Source organism: Rana temporaria, chromosome 11 (assembly GCF_905171775.1).
Source record: "Rana temporaria chromosome 11, aRanTem1.1, whole genome shotgun sequence".
Classification (NCBI taxonomy): domain Eukaryota; kingdom Metazoa; phylum Chordata; class Amphibia; order Anura; family Ranidae; genus Rana; species Rana temporaria.
Window position 1 is genome coordinate 126950823 of NC_053499.1, and position 22054 is coordinate 126972876.

The 22054-nt window shown below is 43.1% G+C and overlaps 1 protein-coding gene across 3 annotated transcripts in view; it reads right to left on the bottom strand.

The window, feature by feature from the left end:
* Positions 1 to 22054, bottom strand: part of NECAB2 (N-terminal EF-hand calcium binding protein 2) — a 270428-nt gene that overhangs the window by 146403 nt on the left and 101971 nt on the right. For 2 of the 3 annotated variants that reach the window (XM_040329099.1, XM_040329100.1), the window contains exon 3: positions 11284 to 11392. In XM_040329099.1, coding sequence (XP_040185033.1) covers positions 11284 to 11392 — 109 coding nt within the window. Of the gene's footprint in view, positions 1 to 11283; positions 11393 to 17668; positions 17751 to 22054 lie in introns of those variants that run through there. The other variant, XM_040329101.1, reaches the window with a different exon arrangement.

The following is a 22054-nucleotide window of genomic DNA, read 5'->3' on the forward strand; positions in this document are numbered from 1 at the left end:
GCCAAAGTTGCCAGTCTGGGGCAAGGCATTAAGAAATGATCAAAGGGAAACATGGTGAAACAGCAGCTAACTATATCATTTTTTTTCCCTTCTTTAGCAGAGTCTCTGTTCTAAATTTTACAATGGAGTCTTTGAAGCCAGCTTCAATGAAATCCTGATGATAATAATCAGCTCTGCCTGAGCACTGAAACATCTCAACATAAAAGTCTGAAGAACATTATGCATGATAGAGGCAGCGGCATAGCAGAATGGGCAGACGGCAGCAATTGTCCAAACAGCTATGGGATAATCAAACAAAAGCAACATCAGGAACCACACAGGTATCAACATCCAATTCTGCATATGTGCCTCTACTATCTAGCCCTGTACACACGATCGGTCCATCCGATGAAAACTGTCTGATGGACCATTTTCATCGGTTAACCAATGAAGCTGACTGATGGTCAGTCGTGCCTACACACCATCGGTTAAAAAAATTATTGTGTCAGAACGCGGTGACATAAAACACAACGACGTGCTTAAAAAAACGAAGTTCAATGTTTCCAAGCATGCGTCTACTTGATTCTGAGCATGCATGGTTTTTTAACCGATGAACGTGCCTACAAACGATCATTTTTTTTCTATCTGTTAGGTATCCATCGGTTAAATTTAAAACAAGATTGCTTTTTTTTTAACCTATGGATAATTAACCGATGGGGCCCACACACGATCGGTTTGGTCCAATGAAAACGGTCCATCAGACAGTTCTCATCGGTTTGACCGATCGGGTGTATGTGGCATCTCTATGTGAAAATATTGCCTGGACAACTGAAAGCTCTACAAGGTTGTAAATTATCTCTATTCTAACTGTGGGGGGAGGGGACTGACCAAGAGGAAATTACAGATCGTGGTTCTAGCTATTAGGAACTCATGATCTGTCTCTCCTCGCAGAACAGAACAGGGATTTGTGTGTTTACACACACACACACACACGTTCCTGTTCTGCCTTTCGTGCCCATGATTGCTTACGGTTAGCGGTCATCACGACCGCCGGTCATGAACATCGGCACCCCCACGATACAGCATGTTCGCCCCTGCTATACCACTTAAAGGGACCGACGTACAGCTACGACGGTTCGCGTGATCTTGCCGAGCTGCCGCAATTTAATGATGGCGGCTGGTCGGCAAGTAGTTAAGAACGACCTCTTTTAGAGCCTGGATGCTGGTTAGAGAGTGATGCTCAACTTGTCTCTTCAGAATTCCCCATAGATGTTCGATTGGGTTCAGATTAGGAGACATACTGGCCACTGAATCACTTTCATCCTGTTCTTCTTCAAAAAATGCAACAGTGGCATTAGATGTGTGTTTTGCATCATTGTCATGTTGAAAAAGTGCACGATGGCCAAGGGCACGGAGTGATGGTAGCATCTTCTCTTTCAATATAGAGCAGTACATGTGTGAATTCATAATACCATCAATGAAATGCAGCTCCCCAAACACCAGCAGCACTCATGCAGCCCCACAGAAGGACACTGCCACCACCATGTTTCACTGTCGGCACCATGTATTTTTCTTTGTACTCCTCACCTTTAAGATGCCATACAGTTTTGAAGCCATCAGTTCCAAAAACATTTATCTCAGGCCCCGTACACATGACCGAGTTTCTCGGCAGAATTCAGCCAGAAACTCGATCGGAGCTGAATTCTGCGGAGAAACCCGGCCGTGTGTACACTTTCGGCCGAGGAAGCCGACGAGTTCCTCGTCGAGCCAAATAGAGAACATGTTCTCTATTTCCTCGTTGTCCAATGAGGAAAGTTGGCTCGCCGAGATCCTCTGCGGCTTCACACAGAACTCGACGAGCAAAACGATGAGTTTTGCTCGTCGAGTTCCTCGGACGTGTGTACGGGGTCTCAGTCTCTTCACTCCAGAATACAGAGTGCAAGTAGCCTTCTTTTTTTTTCAGCATGGGCCTTGGAAAATTCTAGGCAGGCTTTTTTTATGCATGGGCTTTAGGAGAGACTTCCTTAATAGATGATGCCCATGCATGCCATTCCTCTGCAGTATATGCCATATTGTGTCACGGGAAACAATCACCCCAGCTTGGCTCTCTACTTCTTTATCGTGATTTTCTTCAACCCATCTCATCAGGAGATGCTCCTGTCAAGTTATTAACCTCTGTGGATGGCCTACACATCTCTGTAAGATGGTTGCAGTTCCATCTTTTAAAAACTTTTGGATCACTTTTGCTACAGAATTCTGACTGATAAGTAAAGCTTTGTTGATCTTCTTGTAGCCTTCGCCTTTTTTGTGTAAAGAAATTATTTTCTTTCTTTGGCCTTTCTCTTCCATGTGGTGCCATTGCTGACAGCATGAAATGGGAAAGGGTTTTCTTTAACCACTTCAATACAGGGCTTTAAAACCCACCTCCATACCGGGCCTATTCTGGCACTTCTCTCCTACATGTACAAATCATCATTCTTTTGCTAGAAAATTACTCAGAACCCCCAAACATTATATATGTTTTTTTAGCAGACACCTTAGGGAATAAAATGGCGGCCATTACAACTTTTTATCTTGCACAGTATTTGCGCAATCATTTTTCAAATGCCTTTTTTTTGTAAAAAAACTATAAAGTTAGCCCAATTTTTGTAAAATATGAAAGATGATGTTACGCCGAGTAAATAGATACCCAACATGTCATGCTTTAAAATTGCGCACACTCATGAAATGGCGCCAAACTTTGTTACTTAAAAATCTCCATAGGCAACGCTTTACAACTTTAACAGGTTACCAGTTTAGAGTTACAGAGGAGGTCTAGTGCTAGAATTGTTGCACATGCTCTAACGCACGCGGCGACACCTCACATGTGTGGTTTGAACAACGTTTACATACGTGGGCGGGACTTACGTGTGCGTACGCTTCTGAGCGCGAGCTACCGGGGACAGGGGCGTTTTAATTTTATTTATTTATTTTTTATTTTACTTATTTATTTATTTTTACACTTTTTAAAAAAAATAAAATAATTTCCGATCGCTTTTATTCCTATTACAAGGAATGTAAACATCCCTGTAATAGGAATAGTGTGTGACAGGTCCTATTTAAGAAGAGATGCGGGGTCAATAAGACCCCATATCTCTCCTCCAGGCTGGAAAGAATGAGATCGTGAATTTTTTTCATAGATCTCATGCTTACTAGCCGCAATTGCGGTTTGTTTACTTATGGGTACCTGGGCGTGACATCATCACATCGCACCCGGGCCTCCGATGGTCATAGAGATGACTGGTGACCATCTGGTCACCAGTCATCTCTATGCTACACATCCGGCGGACTGCGATCGTCTCTCTGGGCCCCCGATGGGACGGGAGAGCCCGGAGAAGCACCGGATGGCGGCGGGAGGGGGGGATGTCCCGTCCCGCTGCCTATAAGAACGATCAAGCGGCGGAACCGCCGCTATGATCGTTCTTCTGGTACGCAGGATCGCCGCTGGAAGAAAATTATATCTGAATGATGCCTCTAGGTGCAGGCATCATTCAGATATCCCTGCACAAAGTACAGGACGTCATATGACGTCCACCCGAGATAACAGATCCCCTTTTTGGACGTCATATGACGGCGTGCGGGTTTAAAGTGGTTAAGTAATGCTCTTTTATTAACAACTGTCTGCTGGATACCCGTTTAATGAATTCTTGATAAATAGGATTTTGTTGTTTAAAATTTAGCTTTGCTCCTAAGACTTTTATTGGGGTGTATTAATTTTTGCAACATGGTCTTGAATGAATTTGTTATGAAAAATACTTTTTTTGTGTGTGCAAATTAACAAATCTTGGTTGCAATCAATGGCCCGCTATGGTGGGAGTATTTTGTAGTATAGTGTCCCATAGAAAATGTTGATTCTGAAAGGAAAGTAAAGGTTTTCTGACAAATTTATGCTGAGCACTGTATATAATTTATACCTTTATTTACACTGATGTTTGTTCCTTCTAATATTAGTGTTGGACAGAACATCCTCCTTGACGAACTCCCAACGTGGACTACAATAATATGTGCTGATGCAGGCTTTCCGGCTGTTTCCGAGGCTCTCTGGCACCCCCCCACCCCCCACCTCTGGATTAAGGCTTACCTGTAGGTGCTTGCAATATCTCCTAGACCTACACGGTTTAGGAGATATTTGCAATAAATAATGCACCAAATGTCTACGATGCATGCGCGCCATAGACAACGGTGCAGGCGCACTGAGTGTGTCGTTGCTGAATGGCATCATGCTGTAAGTGTCGGCTCCCACGCGCATGCGCGGGAGTGACATCATCGCTGCTCTGGCCAGTCACAGCGTCGGAGCAGCGATACCCGGAAGGAAGAGGGTGAAAGATGGACGCTTCGTGGAGGCGAGGAAATCGGGGACATCGCAGGCTTCGGTTTCAGGTAAGTGACACATAATGCATTATGCTTTATCTTTGCAGGGAAACAAAAAGGAAGAAAACCCATCAGGGTTTACTTCCTCTTCAATGCTTGTCAAATGCTTTTTGAAGAGTGTTCCCGAATGTGGATCACTCTTCAGAGAGAAATGCTAGTGTAAACAGCCCCCCTGAGTCAACACTTTGTAGAACCACCTTTTGCTGCAAATACAGCTGCAATTCTTTTTGGGGATGTCTCTGCCAGCTTTGCACATCTAGAGAGTGACATTTTTGCCCATTCCTATTTGTAAAGTTGCTCAAGCTCTGTCAGATTAGATCGAGAGAGTCTGTGAACAGCAATTTTCAAGTCTTGTCACAGATTCTCAATTGGATTTAGGTCTGGACTTTGACTAAGCCATTGTAACACATGAATATGCTTTGATCTAAACCATTCCATTGTAGTTCTGGCTGTATGTTTAGGGTCGTTGTCCTGCTGGAAGGTAAACCTCTGCCCCAGTCTCAAGTCTTCTGCAGACTCTAATAGATTTTATTAGGGGTGCACAGAATTGAAAATTTGGTGCCGAAAACCGATACAGAAGATGAAGGATGCACTAGGCCGAAAAACAAAACCGAAAATTTGTTTTAAAAAAATATTTATATTTTTATATATAATTGTATTATATTCAAGTTTTTAATTAATATCATCAATTTAAGTTAATATGTGTGACGGTATCGGTATGATATCCCCGTCAACGTTCCCTTCTTCCCATAACGAAAATCACCCCAATATTCCACGAGGAGGGATATCCCTGGAATCGCCCAGAAAGCCACACATGAGACCAGCTTACTGCTTGAACAACACAGACTTTAATGTTATATCACACAGCTTATATGTCATTTCCAAAACTGTTACAATGACAAATCTCCGCCCCCCTCACACTGGGGCTTCCATACAGATGAGTCGGTAGACACGACGGGGCCGATGCTGAAACACATTTTCTTTAGACAATGACATCAATGACGCTGAGCACTAGCTGTACTGAATACATCAACCAGACCGCTCGACCCCGCATATAGAGAGATAATTACCACAATGAAGCAATCAGAATAATTAACACAAGCCACTTAAACCCAGCTCTCCTTCACACAACACAATAGATCAATTAACCTTTAGAAATAGTGAGGGGACATTAGCACATCAATAACCTGGCTAGCAGGGAGCAGTAAACTGAGACATATAGGCAAATGTATCACAATGGCCCCCCTTTTGCTCCCTGCTCCGGCAAACCCGGTTGGACCTTCCCTGGTCCAGTAGGGTTGACGGGTTCAGAGCTATTAGTCAGAGGTTAACTCCGTTTGGCATGACTGACCTCCCTTGGCAACTGCTTCAGACTCAGGTATGTCACCGGGTCGTCAGATCACACGCCGGTCAGTCCCCAAGTCTTTGTGCGATCTGCAAAGTCACCAGAAGTCAGTGTGAAGACAGCGAATGGGTCTGTGCGCCGCCGTCTAGGTGTCCCGCTATGGGAGGGGGCAGGTTATGGCTCTGAAGTGACAATCCCAGGAGATTCATAAAAAGAAAAAGTTATATTTGTTGAAATGCTGTAGCACTGGTGCTCAGAGTCCGGGGGGAATCAGAGCCCCATAAGGTCAGCCACCCCCTGCTCCCTCCGCAGCCGCCGGTTCTCCTCTTGGAGCTTCTCCAGCTCCATCTCCAGTTCATGCTGCTGTGACCTCAGGTGGTTGTTCTCCTCCTCCATGCGGCTTATGCACTCCTCCAGCTCTATGTACTCACGGATCAGCTCCTGCTTGCTCATGTCCTGCAGGCTCTCCACGTGGTCCTTCATCATCAGGAACTGGGTGGTGGTGTAAGGGGCCACCGGTGGGCCCTTGGCGAACATCTCGGCACGCATCTGGGACGCCCGCTGCGACTCCCTCTCCTCCAGTCGCTTCTTCTCCTCCCAGGTCAGCTTGTTATACGGCTTCCAGGACCTCTTCTTCTTGAAGGGTGGCCGGCGGTGCCTCTTTCTGCCCAGCTCCCTCCAGGGCCCCTCCGGCTCAGGGCTGTCGCCCATGACCAGCTGACAATGGTGTTCCCTGTTGTCCGTAATAACAGATTGTACCATGAGGGCTTCGTAAGGGGTGCCCAATGGTTCTTCCTGACCCAGCTCCTTTGGATCCCAAGCCGAGTCTACACAATGGGCTGCTGCTGGTGGGCGGTACCCAGGTTGAGACCAATTTGACCTGGTGTTGTCATTCATGGGGCAATTCTGCTTGAAGTGACCCAGCTGTTTGCACCGGAAGCAGCGTTGTTCGTTGCCCTCCTGGCGATGATAGCGAGGGCTAGATGTCACCGGTCTGTTAGGAGGTTGGTATCTAGCGGTTGGTGGGCGTGAGGGCACCGTTTGTGGTGGAGGTTGTTCCTGTGGTGTGACCTGGTTCGTCTTGCGAGTATCTGCATATTCATCCGCCAACTTCGCGGCCTCTGGTAGAGTCATGGGCCTGCGATCTCTCACCCAATCTTTGACGTCCGTCTGGATGTGATTGTAAAATTGCTCCAGGAGCATTAGTTGCAAAATGTCCTCTGCGGTGGTGGCCTGGCTGCTGTTAGCCCAGTTAGAGGCCGACCGGGACAATTGGCATGCCCATTCCGCATAAGAGTCTTTCGTGGTTTTGCGTGAGTCCCTGAACTTCTGTCGGTGGGACTCTGGGGTTACTGCATAACGAGCCAGGAGCACTTCTTTAACCCGGGCGTAGCTATGAATATCCTGATCTGGCACGGTCCGGAAAGCATCAGAAGCTTTGCCTGACAGTTTGCCTGACAATATTGCAACCCACTCTCCTCTAGCTATTCGGTGCAGGTTACATTGTCGCTCAAAATCCGCCAGGAAGTTATCAATCTCACAGTCCTTTTCATCAAAAGCTTTAAAAGCGCTAAACGGAATCTTCCTTGCGTCTGCTGTGCTGTACTCACTGTTTGGAGAATGTGCGGCTGCTTGTTGGACTGCTGCCAGTTTTAACTGTAGTTCTGCGTCCCTTATTTCTTTAGCCTCCTTCGCTAACAGGTCCATCACTTTCAGTACCACATCTGGCGTTGGGTTCGGGCCGAACCACGCTAGCTTCTCTCTCATTAGCTTGTTGGCTGGCGATTCCTCCTCCTGAATCACTGGTGTCTCCATCTCTTGTACTGCTGGCGTTGCTGCAATCCCGTCCTCCTGGTCTAGCTCCATTGATTCTGCCATGATGACCCGCTTGGTTTTGTTGCTAGCAATCCTTCCACGAACTTCCAGTAGTTCTTCCAGTGTCTGCTTGGAATCCGGGTGTGAAGGGGAATAGAAGGGAAAAATCCCACTGCTGCCACCAATTGTGACGGTATCGGTATGATATCCCCGTCAACGTTCCCTTCTTCCCATAACGAAAATCACCCCAATATTCCACGAGGAGGGATATCCCTGGAATCGCCCAGAAAGCCACACATGAGACCAGCTTACTGCTTGAACAACACAGACTTTAATGTTATAACACACAGCTTATATGTCATTTCCAAAACTGTTACAATGACAAATCTCCGCCCCCCTCACACTGGGGCTTCCATACAGATGAGTCGGTAGACACGACGGGGCCGATGCTGAAACACATTTTCTTTAGACAATGACATCAATGACGCTGAGCACTAGCTGTACTGAATACATCAACCAGACCGCTCGACCCCGCATATAGAGAGATAATTACCACAATGAAGCAATCAGAATAATTAACACAAGCCACTTAAACCCAGCTCTCCTTCACACAACACAATAGATCAATTAACCTTTAGAAATAGTGAGGGGACATTAGCACATCAATAACCTGGCTAGCAGGGAGCAGTAAACTGAGACATATAGGCAAATGTATCACAATATGAATTTATTGTTTGCCATTATTGCACCTTTAGTGCAAGAAAGGTCAAGGAAAATGCAGCCTGCAGTCTCTATTTCTTGTATCATTTCTGCAATCTCTTACTTAAACTTAAACACATTGCTAATAGTATTAGCAAAGTTTCCATTTGGTGCAGACATGATACAAGAGATCAATGCAGCCTCACCAGTGTCCATCAAATGCAGTCTGCCTGTGCCCAGCAGCCTTACCTGGGCCCATCATATTCAGCCTACCAGTGCCCAGCAGCCTCACCAGGGCCCATCATATGCAGCCTACCAGTGCCCAGCAGCCTCACCAGTGGAACCAAATGGTGTGTTCAGGGTGATATGCAGTGTTAGTTATCAGAGATTGGAGGAATTTGCTGAATAGGATCCAAGGAAGTCGAGGAGACCCCACAAACCCTTTATGATCCTTCCTGTCATACGGCAGGGGGGTCTACAACATCTGGTGAGTGTACATCTACACCAAATCTTTCACTATATGATCCATGCAGAAGGAATCTTTTCCATTGGATTATTCTAAAGAGTTTTATGGGACTTTATTCACAATATTATTCACATTTGTTATTCAACATCATGCATTTGTTTAGACTTTATTTACTTTTTGAGCATTTAATGTTTTTATAGTCTGGGGTCTGTTTATTTAAACAGACCCCCCTTTGCTCTATATTACTGTTTGTTTTTATCTTAATGCATAGAATGGATTAAAGGGTCACTAAAGGAAAAAAAAAATTTGGCCTAAAATTAATGTCTGCAAGGTAGACAGACAGAATAGTGTAATGATTCTGCTAAAAAACGAGTAAATACCTATTAAGTTCCTTCATCTATATCACCTCCGGCATTCTAGTTGCTGTTCTCTCATTCACTTCCTGGTTTGCATCGTTCGTTCATGAAAGAACTACATTTCCCAGTATGAATTGCGGCACGCCCAGTAATTCACACCTCCTTGAAGTCTCTAACACATAGAGAGCGTCCTGCCACACAGATGTAGTTCCCAGGAGGGGGCGAGCACATTACTGACCACCGCAGTAAAGCCTCCTTTCACGGTGGTCAGTAAAATCAAACAAGCAGGAAGTGAACAGAACAGAGAAGAAATAGAGCAACTTCTGAGCAAAAACGAACAATGAGGAAGTGAAAAGAGGAATGTCTGCAGGTAAAGGATGCTTATTATGAAAAAAAAATGTTTTCCTTTACAACCCCTTTAAGATAAAAAACCTTCTGTGTTTACAACTCATTTAAGGCCAAAAGGTTAAATTTTTGTCTCATCTGACCAGAGCACCTTCTTCCACATGTTTGCTGTGTCCCCCATATGGCTTCTCACAAACTGCAAACGGGACTTCTTGTGGTTTTCTTTCAACAATGACTTTTTAGACACTCTTCCATAAAGGCCAGATATGTGGAGTGCTCAACTAATAGTTGTCCTGTGGACAGATTCTCCCATCTGAGCTGTGGATCTCTGCAGCTCCTCCAGAGTTACCATGGACCTCTTTGCTGCTTCTCTGATTAATGCTCTCTTTGCCCGGCCTGTCAGTTTAGGTGGACGGCCATGTCTTGGTAGGTTTGCAGTTGTGCCATACTCTTTCCATTTTCGAATGTTGGATTGAACAGTGCCCCGTGAGATGTTCACAGCTGTTTTTTTTATAATATAACCCTGCTTTACCCTTCTCCACAACTTTTTTCCTAACCTGTCTGGTGTGGGCCCTGTCCTTCATGATGCTGTTTGTTCACTAAGGTTCTCTAACGAACCTCTGAGGACTTCACAGAACAGCTGTATTTATACTGAGATTAAATTACATACAGGCGAAACTATATTTACTAATTAGGTGACTTCTGAAGGCAATTGGTTCCACTAGATTTTTGTTAGGGGTATCAGGCCTCGTACACACGACCGAGTTTCTCGGCAAAAACCAGCAAGAAACTTGCTTACTTACTTTTGCCGAGGAAACCGGTCGTGTGTACATTTTCCGACGAGGAAACTGTCGAGAAACTCGACGAGCCAAAAAGAGAGCATTCTCTTTTTCCTCGACGGGAATGGAGAAAATTGGCACGTCGAGTTCCTCGACAGCCTAACAAGGAACTCGACGAGCAAAACGATGTGTTTTGCCCGTCGAGTTCCTCGGCCGTGTGTACGAGGCCTTAGGCTACTTTCACATGAGGCGGACTCCATCGTTACGGAGTCTGCCAGCTCATGCCGGCTCAGCGGGAGATCTCTCCGCTGATCTCCGCTGAGCCGGCGGATGACAAGTCCCTCTCTGCTCACTAAGCGGGGAGGGACTTGTGCAGCGCCGCTGTCTCCTATGGCGAGATCTGATAAAAATGGACAGCATGTCCGTTTTCATCAGATCTCACCCGATCCGCCATGGACGGATGGGGACGTATCGCCATACGTTTGATTTTGGCGGATCAGATTGGGTCAGATCTCAGCGGACAGGTCTCTTTGAGAGTGTTTTGCAAGACAAGCAAAATGTTTTAATAAATTTCGCCTTGATATAGAAACGATGTCTTGATATAAGGAGCCTCTAATTGTAGCAATATGATTACATTTAATGAAGGTACAACATTTAGCACCTTATTGCTACACTTAGAGGTGCCTCTCTTCTCTTTTATACCCTGTAAGAAAAATTCTTTGATATACAAGTGCTTTGAATTACAAGCATGTTTCTGGAACAAATTATGCTCGCAAACCAAGGTTTTACTGTATATAAAATTGTAGTATAAAAAAGGGAAGATAAAATTGACCCAAAATAGCTATAGTTTCTTTTCACATGTTTCTCCACAGGAGGTATAGTGTTGGCTGAAATAATTAAAATCTAAAATGTAAATTGATACATTATAATTATTAAAAAGGAGGAAAGAAACATTCGAGCAAAGAGAGAGAGAGAGAACATAATGTTGCTTTCTATCACAGCAGTAGGCAATAGGCAGCAACAGCAGGAGAGCGGAATGCACACAGACATGCTCTACTGAACAGAAGGAGCCATGTACGACTGTCTTACTTGGTGTTGTCCGAGTCGATGGTGTGAAACAGTTTCTCCAGTTCCTCTTCGTTGAGGGTCCCATCTGAGAAAAAAGTCTGAAATTCCTCCAGGGACAATTTCCCATCATCTGCAAGAAAGAGACTGCTTCAGAACACTAGTCTACCAGTGGGGAGGTTTACTAGAAAAAGCAAGAATGTCATCAAATATATAGAATCAGATACTTTTCTATGACAGGAAAGTATATTTAAAAGCCAAGTTCACCTTTTTCCAGAAACTAGCCTATACAGTCAAGGGGCCCAAGTATACCATTTTATTGTCTTAGCTATAGGCCATTTGGGTCCCCCAAGAAAAAAAATTACAATTAGCAATACCCATTTCCTGCTTTGTTGCTAGGACATGAAAACAATTGTTTTTCACTCCTGTAATGCTGGTAGCGAGCATCCATGGTTTTCACTCCCTCGCAACAAGGTAGGACATGGGAGTTGATAACTAAACGTTTTTTGTCTAGGCTTGCAGGAGGCCCAAAAGGTATGACAATAAAATAAATGAACATTTTGAATGCAAAATCCAATTAGAACCTCTGATTGCATAGGCCAGTGACGTTGAACCTTGGCACCCCAGATGTTTTGGAACTACATTCCCCATGATGCTCATGCACTCTGCAGTGTAGTGGAGCATCATGGGAAATGTAGTTCCAAAATATCTGGGGTGCCAAGGTTCACCATCACTGGCATAGGCTAATCTCTGATGTGTGTATCATTGCGCTGGACTGCTAGACATGAAAGTTGGTTCCGATGGACCTACCATAAAGTGTTTTACCTTGCAAGTGTTTCAGAACAATTGTCAGACTCATATATACAGTTATGCATTCTTTTGTTAACTACACCAAATCCTCTAAATAAAACATTTAAAAATGTTTCCTTTAAAGAAGCAGAGCCATGGTTATAGGTGGACCCTGTTTTGGTCCTAGGCTACTACCTCTCTGATAGTAACAAAGAAAGCACTCACCAGATGGTAAATTTTCAGATGTGTACTGAGGAGCGCCTGGTACAAAAATTCACTTAAAAGTTCAAACCTCACTTGAAGAACTTTTTGCAACATTTAATGGTTAAGAGCATTTTAAGGCATAGCTAGTGTTGGGCTAGAACTTTACGTTGACAAGGGCAGGATTGTAATGGCTAGATGACTGGAGCAACTCCAAAACAACAGCTCTTGTGAGATGTTCCCAGCCCGCAGTGGTCAGGACCTACCAACAGGGTCATGGGCAGCCAAGGCTTAAGAGGTTGTAAAGGTTTGTGTTTTTTCATCTTAATGCGTCCTATACATTAAGGTGAAAAAACACGTGGCAAAGACGGGCCCCCCAGCCCCCCCATTTTACTTACTTGAGCCCGTTCACCTAACACAGCACAAGACTACTACATACTTTTGTCGGTCAAGAAACCCAACCCATCTAAACTCCCCAAAGCTACATCGCCAGCCTTGCCTCAAAATTTAACCCACACTGTCTTCTTTGCTCCTCCAAAGAGCTTCTGCTCTCCAACCTTGTCACCTACTCCCATGCTTAGATGCAGGACTTATCCAGAGTGTCTCCCTTTCTCCAAGACTCCCTACCTCAATCCATCCAACTATCTGCTACTCTTGAAAGTTAATCTCTTTAAAGGGGTTGTAAAGGTAAAAAATGTTTCCCTAAATAGCTTCCTTTACCTTAGTGCAGTCCTCCTTCACAGGAGTGTCAGGACACTCTCTACTTTGCAGATAGACAAAGGAGCTGTGTGTTAGTGGGCATCCTGACACTCCTGCTCGCCCCCTCCCCCCTCAAGAGGCTTTCTCCACACCAGGGAGAAAGCCTTGCATTACTGTGTAGAGTTACAGACAGAAGAACAGGAAGTGAGGATTTCTCAGAAGAAATAAGGACATTTAAAAGCAAAATCGAAGGGTGAGGTAAGTGAAGGAGGACTGCACTAAGGTAAAGGAAGCTATTTAGGGATTTTTTTTTTTTTTTACCTTTACAACCCCTTTAAGACTGCCTATCCAGTCTCTACCTAACAACTAGAATTTTACTTTCTCTGTTAACTTATACTCCACAGCTATCACCTTTTGTATCAGTTGCTTCTCCATTTAGATCAGGGATATGCAATAAGCGGACCTCCAGCTGTTGCAAAACTACAAATCCTATCATGCCTCTGCCTCTGGGTGTCATGCTTGTGGCTGTCAGAGTCTTGCTTCCCTTAATGGGACTTGTAGTTCTGCAACAGCTGGAGGTCCGCTATTTGCATATCCCCGATATAGATTGTAATCCCTTACAAGAATGACCCTCCTAACTCACTTGCATTGAATTGTATTGGCTGTATGGTCTCTATATAAATCCTGTATAATACTAATAATATGAACAGTAGTAATAACAGCAACAACAATAATAATAATTACTCAGTTACGGGAAGGGTTAGTGAAAAACCCTACTATACCTACTATTTTACTTATGTAACCATCAGTGTGAAAGGCTCTGTATGACTGACAGTTTCTATAAAGATAGGCCAGCCATAGACGTAGCAAATTTCTTTCTTGCAACCACAGGAATCCCTCCCGCCGAGCAATTGTAGTTTTTATATACTATACTATAACAGCCACTTGCAATAATTGTATGCAAAATCTTCAGGCTGGTTGTACCCAAGCTGATTGTTCGATCAACTTGGGTACAGTCAGCTAACCCATACATGGTTCGAATCTTGGTCGATTTAGCAGGATTTGGTTTGAACCGTCTATGGCCGCCTTTACAATGATTCCAGGAGTCATTTACTTTCACTGATGCTATCTAGGTTGTGTTAGAAAGCTGTGACCCAGGATAGGAAGCAATACAAGCTTACAACAGTCTTTATGCACAAGAATCTAAGATATAACAAGAGGAATGGCATAAAATGCTCTGGTTCAGTCATCAATGGCAGTCCCTTCATCTAAGCGCTTTCCTTTAAATACAACTAAGATGACAAAACTCATGCTTCAAAACTGGAGACTGGAAGAATAAATAAATGAAAAATAACAGTTTAAGTTACTGGTGTGCTTTAAGAAATTATTTTAATACAGTTATTATGGGATACCTCACGTTAGCCACTACTGGCACTAACCTAATTAATAAAATTAACAATGCACACAAAATAAAAAATTTGCAATTTACCCAACATAACCTCAGCGCAGTTGTCAAAATATCCCAAAAATAATATAATAATAATATAATATAATATATAAAATAATATAATTTAAAAATTAAGAAGAGATCTTTGAGTTTCTTTTAAGTTTCTTTACCTAGATTAAAGACCTAAAACTAGGGGTGCAACGGATCGTCATTGATCCGTGATCCGAACCGAAAAAGATTGATCCGAACCGCACACACGTGATCCGAGGATTGTTTTCTAAAAAAATAATAATAATAATAATTTGCACATGTTCAGTCCACACACAGCGTGGTGATGGCGAATGGAGGAGCTTGAATGCCCCGCGTCATTTAAATCCCCTGTATGGGAGCATTTTGTCTTCCATGTCAAATATAATGATGAAGGAAAGAGGTTAGTGGATAAAACTGTGATGGTGTGTAGGCACTGTGGAACAAGAATGCCATATGACAGTGGGAACACATCAAGTATTGTCACTAGGGGTGCAACTGATCCGTATGGATCAGCACCTTCGGGTCGGGACACACGGCGATCCACGGGCCTCCCGGTCCATAGGAAAGGCCACGGCTTCGGCCTAGCTATCGAAGCGGCGGCCATCGAGGTCCACCCGGCGCGGGGGATGCAGGCTGCTCCTCGGAAGTTTGTGGGCACTTGAGCTCAATATGTCATTGACTCCTAACAGCCCAGCGATGAGCTCCATGCTGCACCTTGAGGAATCCACACGGGGAGCCGCTGCCGCACCGGGCGTCCTGCTGCTTGCCAGAGAAGAGAGAGGAGACGATCGGGGGGATCTGTATGGACTGAGCACGTAGGGGGGATTTTCACTAGACACTCAGCCCGCCGATCAATGACACTAAAGGGATCTGATGATTGGGATAGTTCAGGTCACAGTAGGGAACTGGTGACACCACTTTCGTACATGGGGCTGCGACTTCCACTTGGCTGCACATATAAGTATTGCGAGATGCAGTTATTTCAACACAAAACAGAGCTTATACGCTTAAATACAGTATTTGTAAATCTGACGGACTGTTTAAATGTGAAAATCAGAGGTGTTCTGTCATATTAGCAATAAACAGTCCGTCGGATTTCCAAACACTGTATTTAAGCACATAAGCTCAGTTTTGTGTTGAGAAGAACTGTGAAATCTAAAACTCTGGTGGGTGTAACAAGATTTGTCTTTTTTTTTTTTTTTTTTGCTGATCCGAAAATGATCCGATCCGTGACTCCTGATCCGAGGATCGATCCGATCCGTGAGTTTTTTGATCCGTTGCACCCCTACCTAAAACCATCTGTACATCTTGAAAAGAAACCATTCTGTTTTTCTAATTATTTATTATTGGACTTAACCAAGAAAAGTTACCAATATCTTAGCCAACAATATTTAAGAAGTGTTTAAACCACAGAATTCTGCCAGTCCATAGAATACGGATGACTGCTATTGCATAAGAAATTTACAGCTTACATTTTAAAGGCTAAACCATAATTTCCTCCTCCAATATTTTTAAAAGTAATTCAGCTTCACTGTGAATCTATTACTTTTCTATATCAAATAAAATTTGTATTATGAACCTAAACCCCATACTTCCAGTTTTTGACCATAGTTCTACATACTGTATAATACAATTATAGTCCTACTGAATGGCGAGTCTTTTAAAAACTCACATTTTAGCTGCTCTTCTTCTACAGATTTTACTCATCTACAGATCTTAGCCCTTCTTCACATTTCCTATTCAGTAAATTGGCCTAACATTAAAACAGAACTCAAAAAAGCAATTGTGTGCGATAAGAGATGGCAGCCAACGAGACACCCATTTGTAGTTTGTGCAGATTAATAGATGAAAAAGTTTAATTGCTTCATGTTAGACGACCAAATGAGGGGAAATCGCTGTATACATTTTTGATTCACCTAAAATATTTCTATGTGGATCTCAATGACGCAGAGAAGAACACCATTTAGAAACTCAGCACATGAATAATGAAATGTACGGTTCTTTGCAAATTGGACAAATCTACATTCATATTCAGGAAAATCATAAAATGTGCAGGTTGCTGATTTGCCCGTTTTTTAAACAGATTCCCTCACCCCTACCCATTCTGCTTTATCAGTACTGGGATTTGTTTCCGAAAGGAGTAGACCAGGATAGGCACAGGCTAATTGTATTCTATAATGGTAAATTTAGTGTAAGCATCACTGTGTGTGCTACATACATGGCAAAATTGAGAACTCCATGGAGATTTCTGTCTTGCTGTCTACATAGAAAAAAAACTTTTTCTGCTCTAAATTAGTTAGAAACCGATCACAATAGTTTTTTTTTTTTAGGTCTACACTCCTCCATGAAATGTAAGGAGATATCAGTACATAGAGCCTCAGTCTTTTTTTTTTAAATGTTACTTGAAATGGTATTGGTAGTGATTGGGTATTCTTTGCAAAGTAAAGCTTCACCTAATTTATTAAGTTCTGGAGCAAATGTCCTTGCGGAGTGCAGTTTATTTGCCTTTAGTAAATCAACCCCTCCGTTTCAAAGTTTTCTACAGCTTACAACTTTACAGTCTAGCCAGGAGTAACTTAATTGCTCTACAGGTTTGCAAGAGCAATGGGGATGTGCAAAGTACTGTAGTCCATAGTAACTATGACTCTGTTCATTTACAGGTGCAGATTAGATAAGCTATGAGTTTTAATTGGTTGATGCAATTGGCACTCTGCACATCTTCATTAATTACTTTACCAAATATACTTATCAAAAAAGTGCTACAGAAACTAAAATCTCCAAAACCAAGCTCAAAACTCCAAATGAATTTAAAATAAAGCCAGGTGCACTGAAAGAAATATGGGTTGCCATTGCTGATCTTATTAAAATGCTGGTTACCTGGTTCTCTGACTTTTACTTTCTAAGAAACTGACCCAGAACAAGCATGCAGATCAGGAACTCCTAAATTATATAAATGTTCTAGGCCAATGGCTAAGACATTGTGGAAGCCATTGCACTAAATCAGCATGATGGCTAGAAAACTAGGTATCAAACACAGGGGCTTCTTCCGTACAATCTTCCTTTAACTCCAATGCCTCCCCTCCTAGTACTAGTCCTGCTGCAACAGCATATGCCGGGCACAGTATAACACAAAAACTTCAAAAGATTCCTAAACCAATCTTCAAACAACGAACAATCTACAACCCCTTTATGGTACACCTCTAGGTTTAGCATGAATAGCCCGTATCCCACTCATGTTCATACCTGCCTTCAGCTGGGATAGAAAAACTTGCAGCATCCTATAAGCCATTTTAGAAAGAGATGACACTTTGCCCGTGTCAATAAGCACTGCAAATGAATCCCCCTCCTTAGTAGAATAAAAAATGCACAGCACCACTTGTTTTCTTTAAATAATTCACGATTCTCATTTAGGAATCTCCTTGAAGACCGGGAATCCCGCAGAGAGTAATTAACAATGTACACAAAAAGAGTGCCCCGTTTTATTTAATTGGATACACAAACCTCTGTTCAATCTAGAAAGAAAGGTCACGATAAATGGTTATTATGAGGAGACCTAAATAGGTTTACTTTGAAGACCGAGAAGAAGGGTCATCAAAACATCGGTCGACTCGTGTAGTCCTAAAATTATTTATTGAATGTAATGCAGTACTTTTCTGTGTCTCGGTCTTTGAGAATGTAAAACATAGAAGAATATCCACCTCAAGTAATATATCTAATGCCCCGTACACACAATCGGAATTTCCGTCAGGATAAACTCAGACGGATTTTTCTGATGGAATTCCGTTCAAGCTGTCTTGCATACACACTGTCACACCAAATTCCGACCGTCCAAAACGCGGTGACGTACAACACTATGACAAGCCGAGAAAAATTAAGTTCAATGCTTCCTAGCATGCGTTGACTTGATTCAGAGCATGCATGTTCTCTTTCTAAGTCCATCAGTATTTCCGATGGAAAAACTCCAATGGGGCACACACGGTCAGAATATCCGATGAAAAAATTACGTCTGACTTTTTCCATCGGAAATTCTGATCGTGTGTACAAGGCATAAATCCATATAGACAGGATACACATTTAGACCTTGACTTGTAACAGCAGGACTTGCTCTACAACCTTGAGCTTTAAAAACGCTAGTCTGGAGACTTAGGGAGCTTTTAGTCAACTTTCTGCAGATTTCTTTAGCCTTAAAATCATGTTTTGACCAGCTTTGCCCACAGTTTAAATGAACCTAAACAGAAATGCAGCAGTAAGCCAGTCAAACACAGTCTATGAACTGTCATCTACACCAGCGGCCGCCAAGCAGTGGTCCGTAGACCACTGATGGTCCATAAAATTTTTTTGGTGGTCCCCAGGGGTCTGCCGCAAATCCACATTTTCCCGGGTGTATATCACCCAATGATATTTCCATTGTTGTTCTAAATTAATAACCAATGCCTCCTATGTATTTCCGGCCTCTGTGAACTCAGAGGAAGGCACCAGGAGTAGTGCAGAGCGCGGGAGGTGAAGGAGGGGAATCCCATTGGCAGCACTGATCACAGACTGGGGGAATGGAGCACAAAGCCATAGATCTTTAAGTTCAGCTCATGAAAAATAGGGGCAAACACATAAGTGTTGCGTTTATAATTTTGCTCAGTGTATGTTTGAAATTGTCTGCATGTAAAAGCAATCCAGTGGCTTTTTAGCTGCAAGGATTGCTTTTACTTAAAAAAAAAAAAAAGATACCAGGGTCATGACTGCAGTTACAACCATGCCCCCAGTATAACTCCTTTAACCAGAGGATGTATTCATACGCCTTTTGGGGGGGAAGAGGTTCAAAAACAATATGGTTTGTGTAGCAATTGTATATGCCAGCCATTCTGAACCAGGGTTCCAGGAAGCACATAGGGTTCCTCTAAAGCATGCTAGAGGTTTCCTGAGCTGATTGACCTGTACCTGCATAGTTCCAGGGCCATCACCACTTGGCAAACCAGTACTATGAAACTATTTGATTATTTAGCTGTCTGTAAGGTTATCATCCTCACCATCAGCGTGGGTTACATTCTTTCTCTGACCACCAATGAATGAGGCATTTTTCTATCAACCCCCCGATGTATTGGTGTTAGTAACGGTTCCGAGACCTGAAAATTATTTTTGTGGTTCCTCGGGGGTAAAACGTTTAGGAAATCTGGTATATACTATTATACATTTTTCTTTTGGTATATTTTTTCCACAAAAGTAGATGTAAGTAGATGTTAACCTTCTTATTTTTTCTGTGCTTTACTCATGAATTGGTAAAATTGAGGACCGGATCACTTTATGAACTTCTGAATTTAGTCTTCACACATATTCTGGGGTCAGTGGACAAGTAAAACAGGCAGGACACTAAAGCTTTATATCCGACGCTCCTTTTCGGGTGCTGAGAAGACTCCAACAAAGAAGCAGAAAATTTCAATGTCAAGTCTGCTGACTCAGTTCGAGATAGACTGACATGTATTTTTTGTTCCTCTTCAGTCAGCAATTTATGCGATTCACATTGGCTGCATAATGAATTAATCAAGCAACAGAAATTCAAGCATTTTTCTATAATTTATGGTTGTGTGTAGCGTGCCCCTCACTCTTCATTCTCCTGGAGGTAGCAGCTGCCTCGATCTTGGCTTTGCACACCAATGTTTACCACATTTTTCACTCTACTGCCGTTTTGCACAAGGACAAATACTTTTTAAACCAATTTATTTTAGCCATTCATGGGGAAAAATTATCAGTGTGTTGCAAGAATCTTGGAGACAAAAATAAATAGCCAGGCATAAAGTAATGTTAAGTCATACAGAAAATTTCTGTCCCTGAAATGGGTTAGAATTTGACTTCACAGTCATGTATTCGTCCAACCACTTTAACTAAAAAAAAAGAACATTGGCTTTGGATGACATCGTAGCCGATAACTTGGTGCCAAAAAAAAAAGTAATTTGCCTAGATGGCCTTTTTCCCCAATTTGACATGGGATAAATACAGCAACCATTGCTGATCTCCTTCTGAAAATTCTAATCGCCTGGCTGTTATGTTGACCCATTGGTTTTAAAACTGAAGTTTCATCTGCTTATAATTTCCTTCTTGGTTTACTATCGCTGTTTTCAAGCTGGTCTGAAACCACTTTTGACATAAAGGAACCCTTTTTGGTTGCCATCTCAAGTTTCCAGGCAGAAAGAAGAGTATATATAATATAAAACTGCATGCAGAGCACGGGACAAAGCACCAGGGACAAAAGGGACGTGACATGATTTGATACAGTCAGGGGTCAAGTCCTGGGGAAAAAAGTGTGGGAACTCCCACCCAAGATCCACTCCTTAGAGAAAAAAAAAAAGATTGGACAGCCGCACATCCGCAAAATCCTTAAAAAGGTCGCCTTTAATGGTAAAAAGAAAACAGCACTACAAGTCACAGCAGACAGTGTGGTGTAAACTGACGCGTTTCGTACTGTAATGTCAGTGCTTAGTCATAGCTTATTCCGTCACTTCCTCGATGCCGCAATGTCTCCTGGGAGCTTTTGTCATTGTTCCCAGGAGACATTGCGGCAAGCAAGTTCTTTTGAAATCCCGCGATAACTCTCGGCAGACCTCCGCAATGTCTCCTGGGAACAATGACAAAAGCTCCCAGGAGACATTGTGGCATCGAGGAAGTGACGGAATACCCGCACACTACTTGATACCATATACAGGAAGCGGCCAGTAACATAAAGGATTACTAAGGTCCGCCTGCCCCTGACAGTGACTCGAGCTGGGCATCACCGCTTAGTGAAGGATCGGTTCGGGCGGCTCGCCTGCTCAAGGCTGCTCTAGTCCTGCAAAGGGAACTGCGTTCCTGCTGTGAAAAAAGTGCAGGAACTCGGTTCCTGCGCGTTCCCGCAGGACTTGAGCCCTGGATACAGTAATGTAATCTGTAAGATCACAGTGTATTGTACATTGTATACTTAAAAGTGGGGTATGCCTGTATGTGTTTTTTTTTTTACTTTTCGAATTTGCGCCGGGCTCCGCCCCATGTGTTGCAACGCTCGCAGGGAACAGAGCTCGGCACACAGAGCATCGGGCGGAGGACACAGCGGGGGGACATCACAGGATCCTGGTGACAAGGTAAGCACGCTGTACCGGGATTCTGAAATGCAATCCTGAGTGTGGCTCGGGGGTTACTGCTAATGGTACTGAAATTGAACCCCGAGCCACACTCAGGAATACCGCCAGGAGAGTTGAGCTTTGACAAAAAAATAATAGAAAACTTGAATTGATTGTTTTTTTTATGGAGAGCTGTACCAGATTTTGTACTCTCCAGTTTTAGTAAATCAACCCAAAAGTTGGGTAACCACCCTAAATGCAAAAAAAAAAAAGATAGGTTTTCAATGTCTGCCTTGAATTCAAATAAAAACGAGAAATGGAGATATAATGCTGACAATCATGGCACAGTCTCGAATTAATTTCAGTTCAAACTACAATAGCAAAAAATGCCTTGGTTACTGACATTGTTTCCGCAGGAATTTCAGAGGGATGAAAATGGTAACCAATGCACTATAATTGTCTGCTGACTGAGGAGAGGTAAAGCTACTGCTGTCCTCTACGGCATTCTTAGAAATAATTGGGAGATAACACATGTGCTGATTCATGG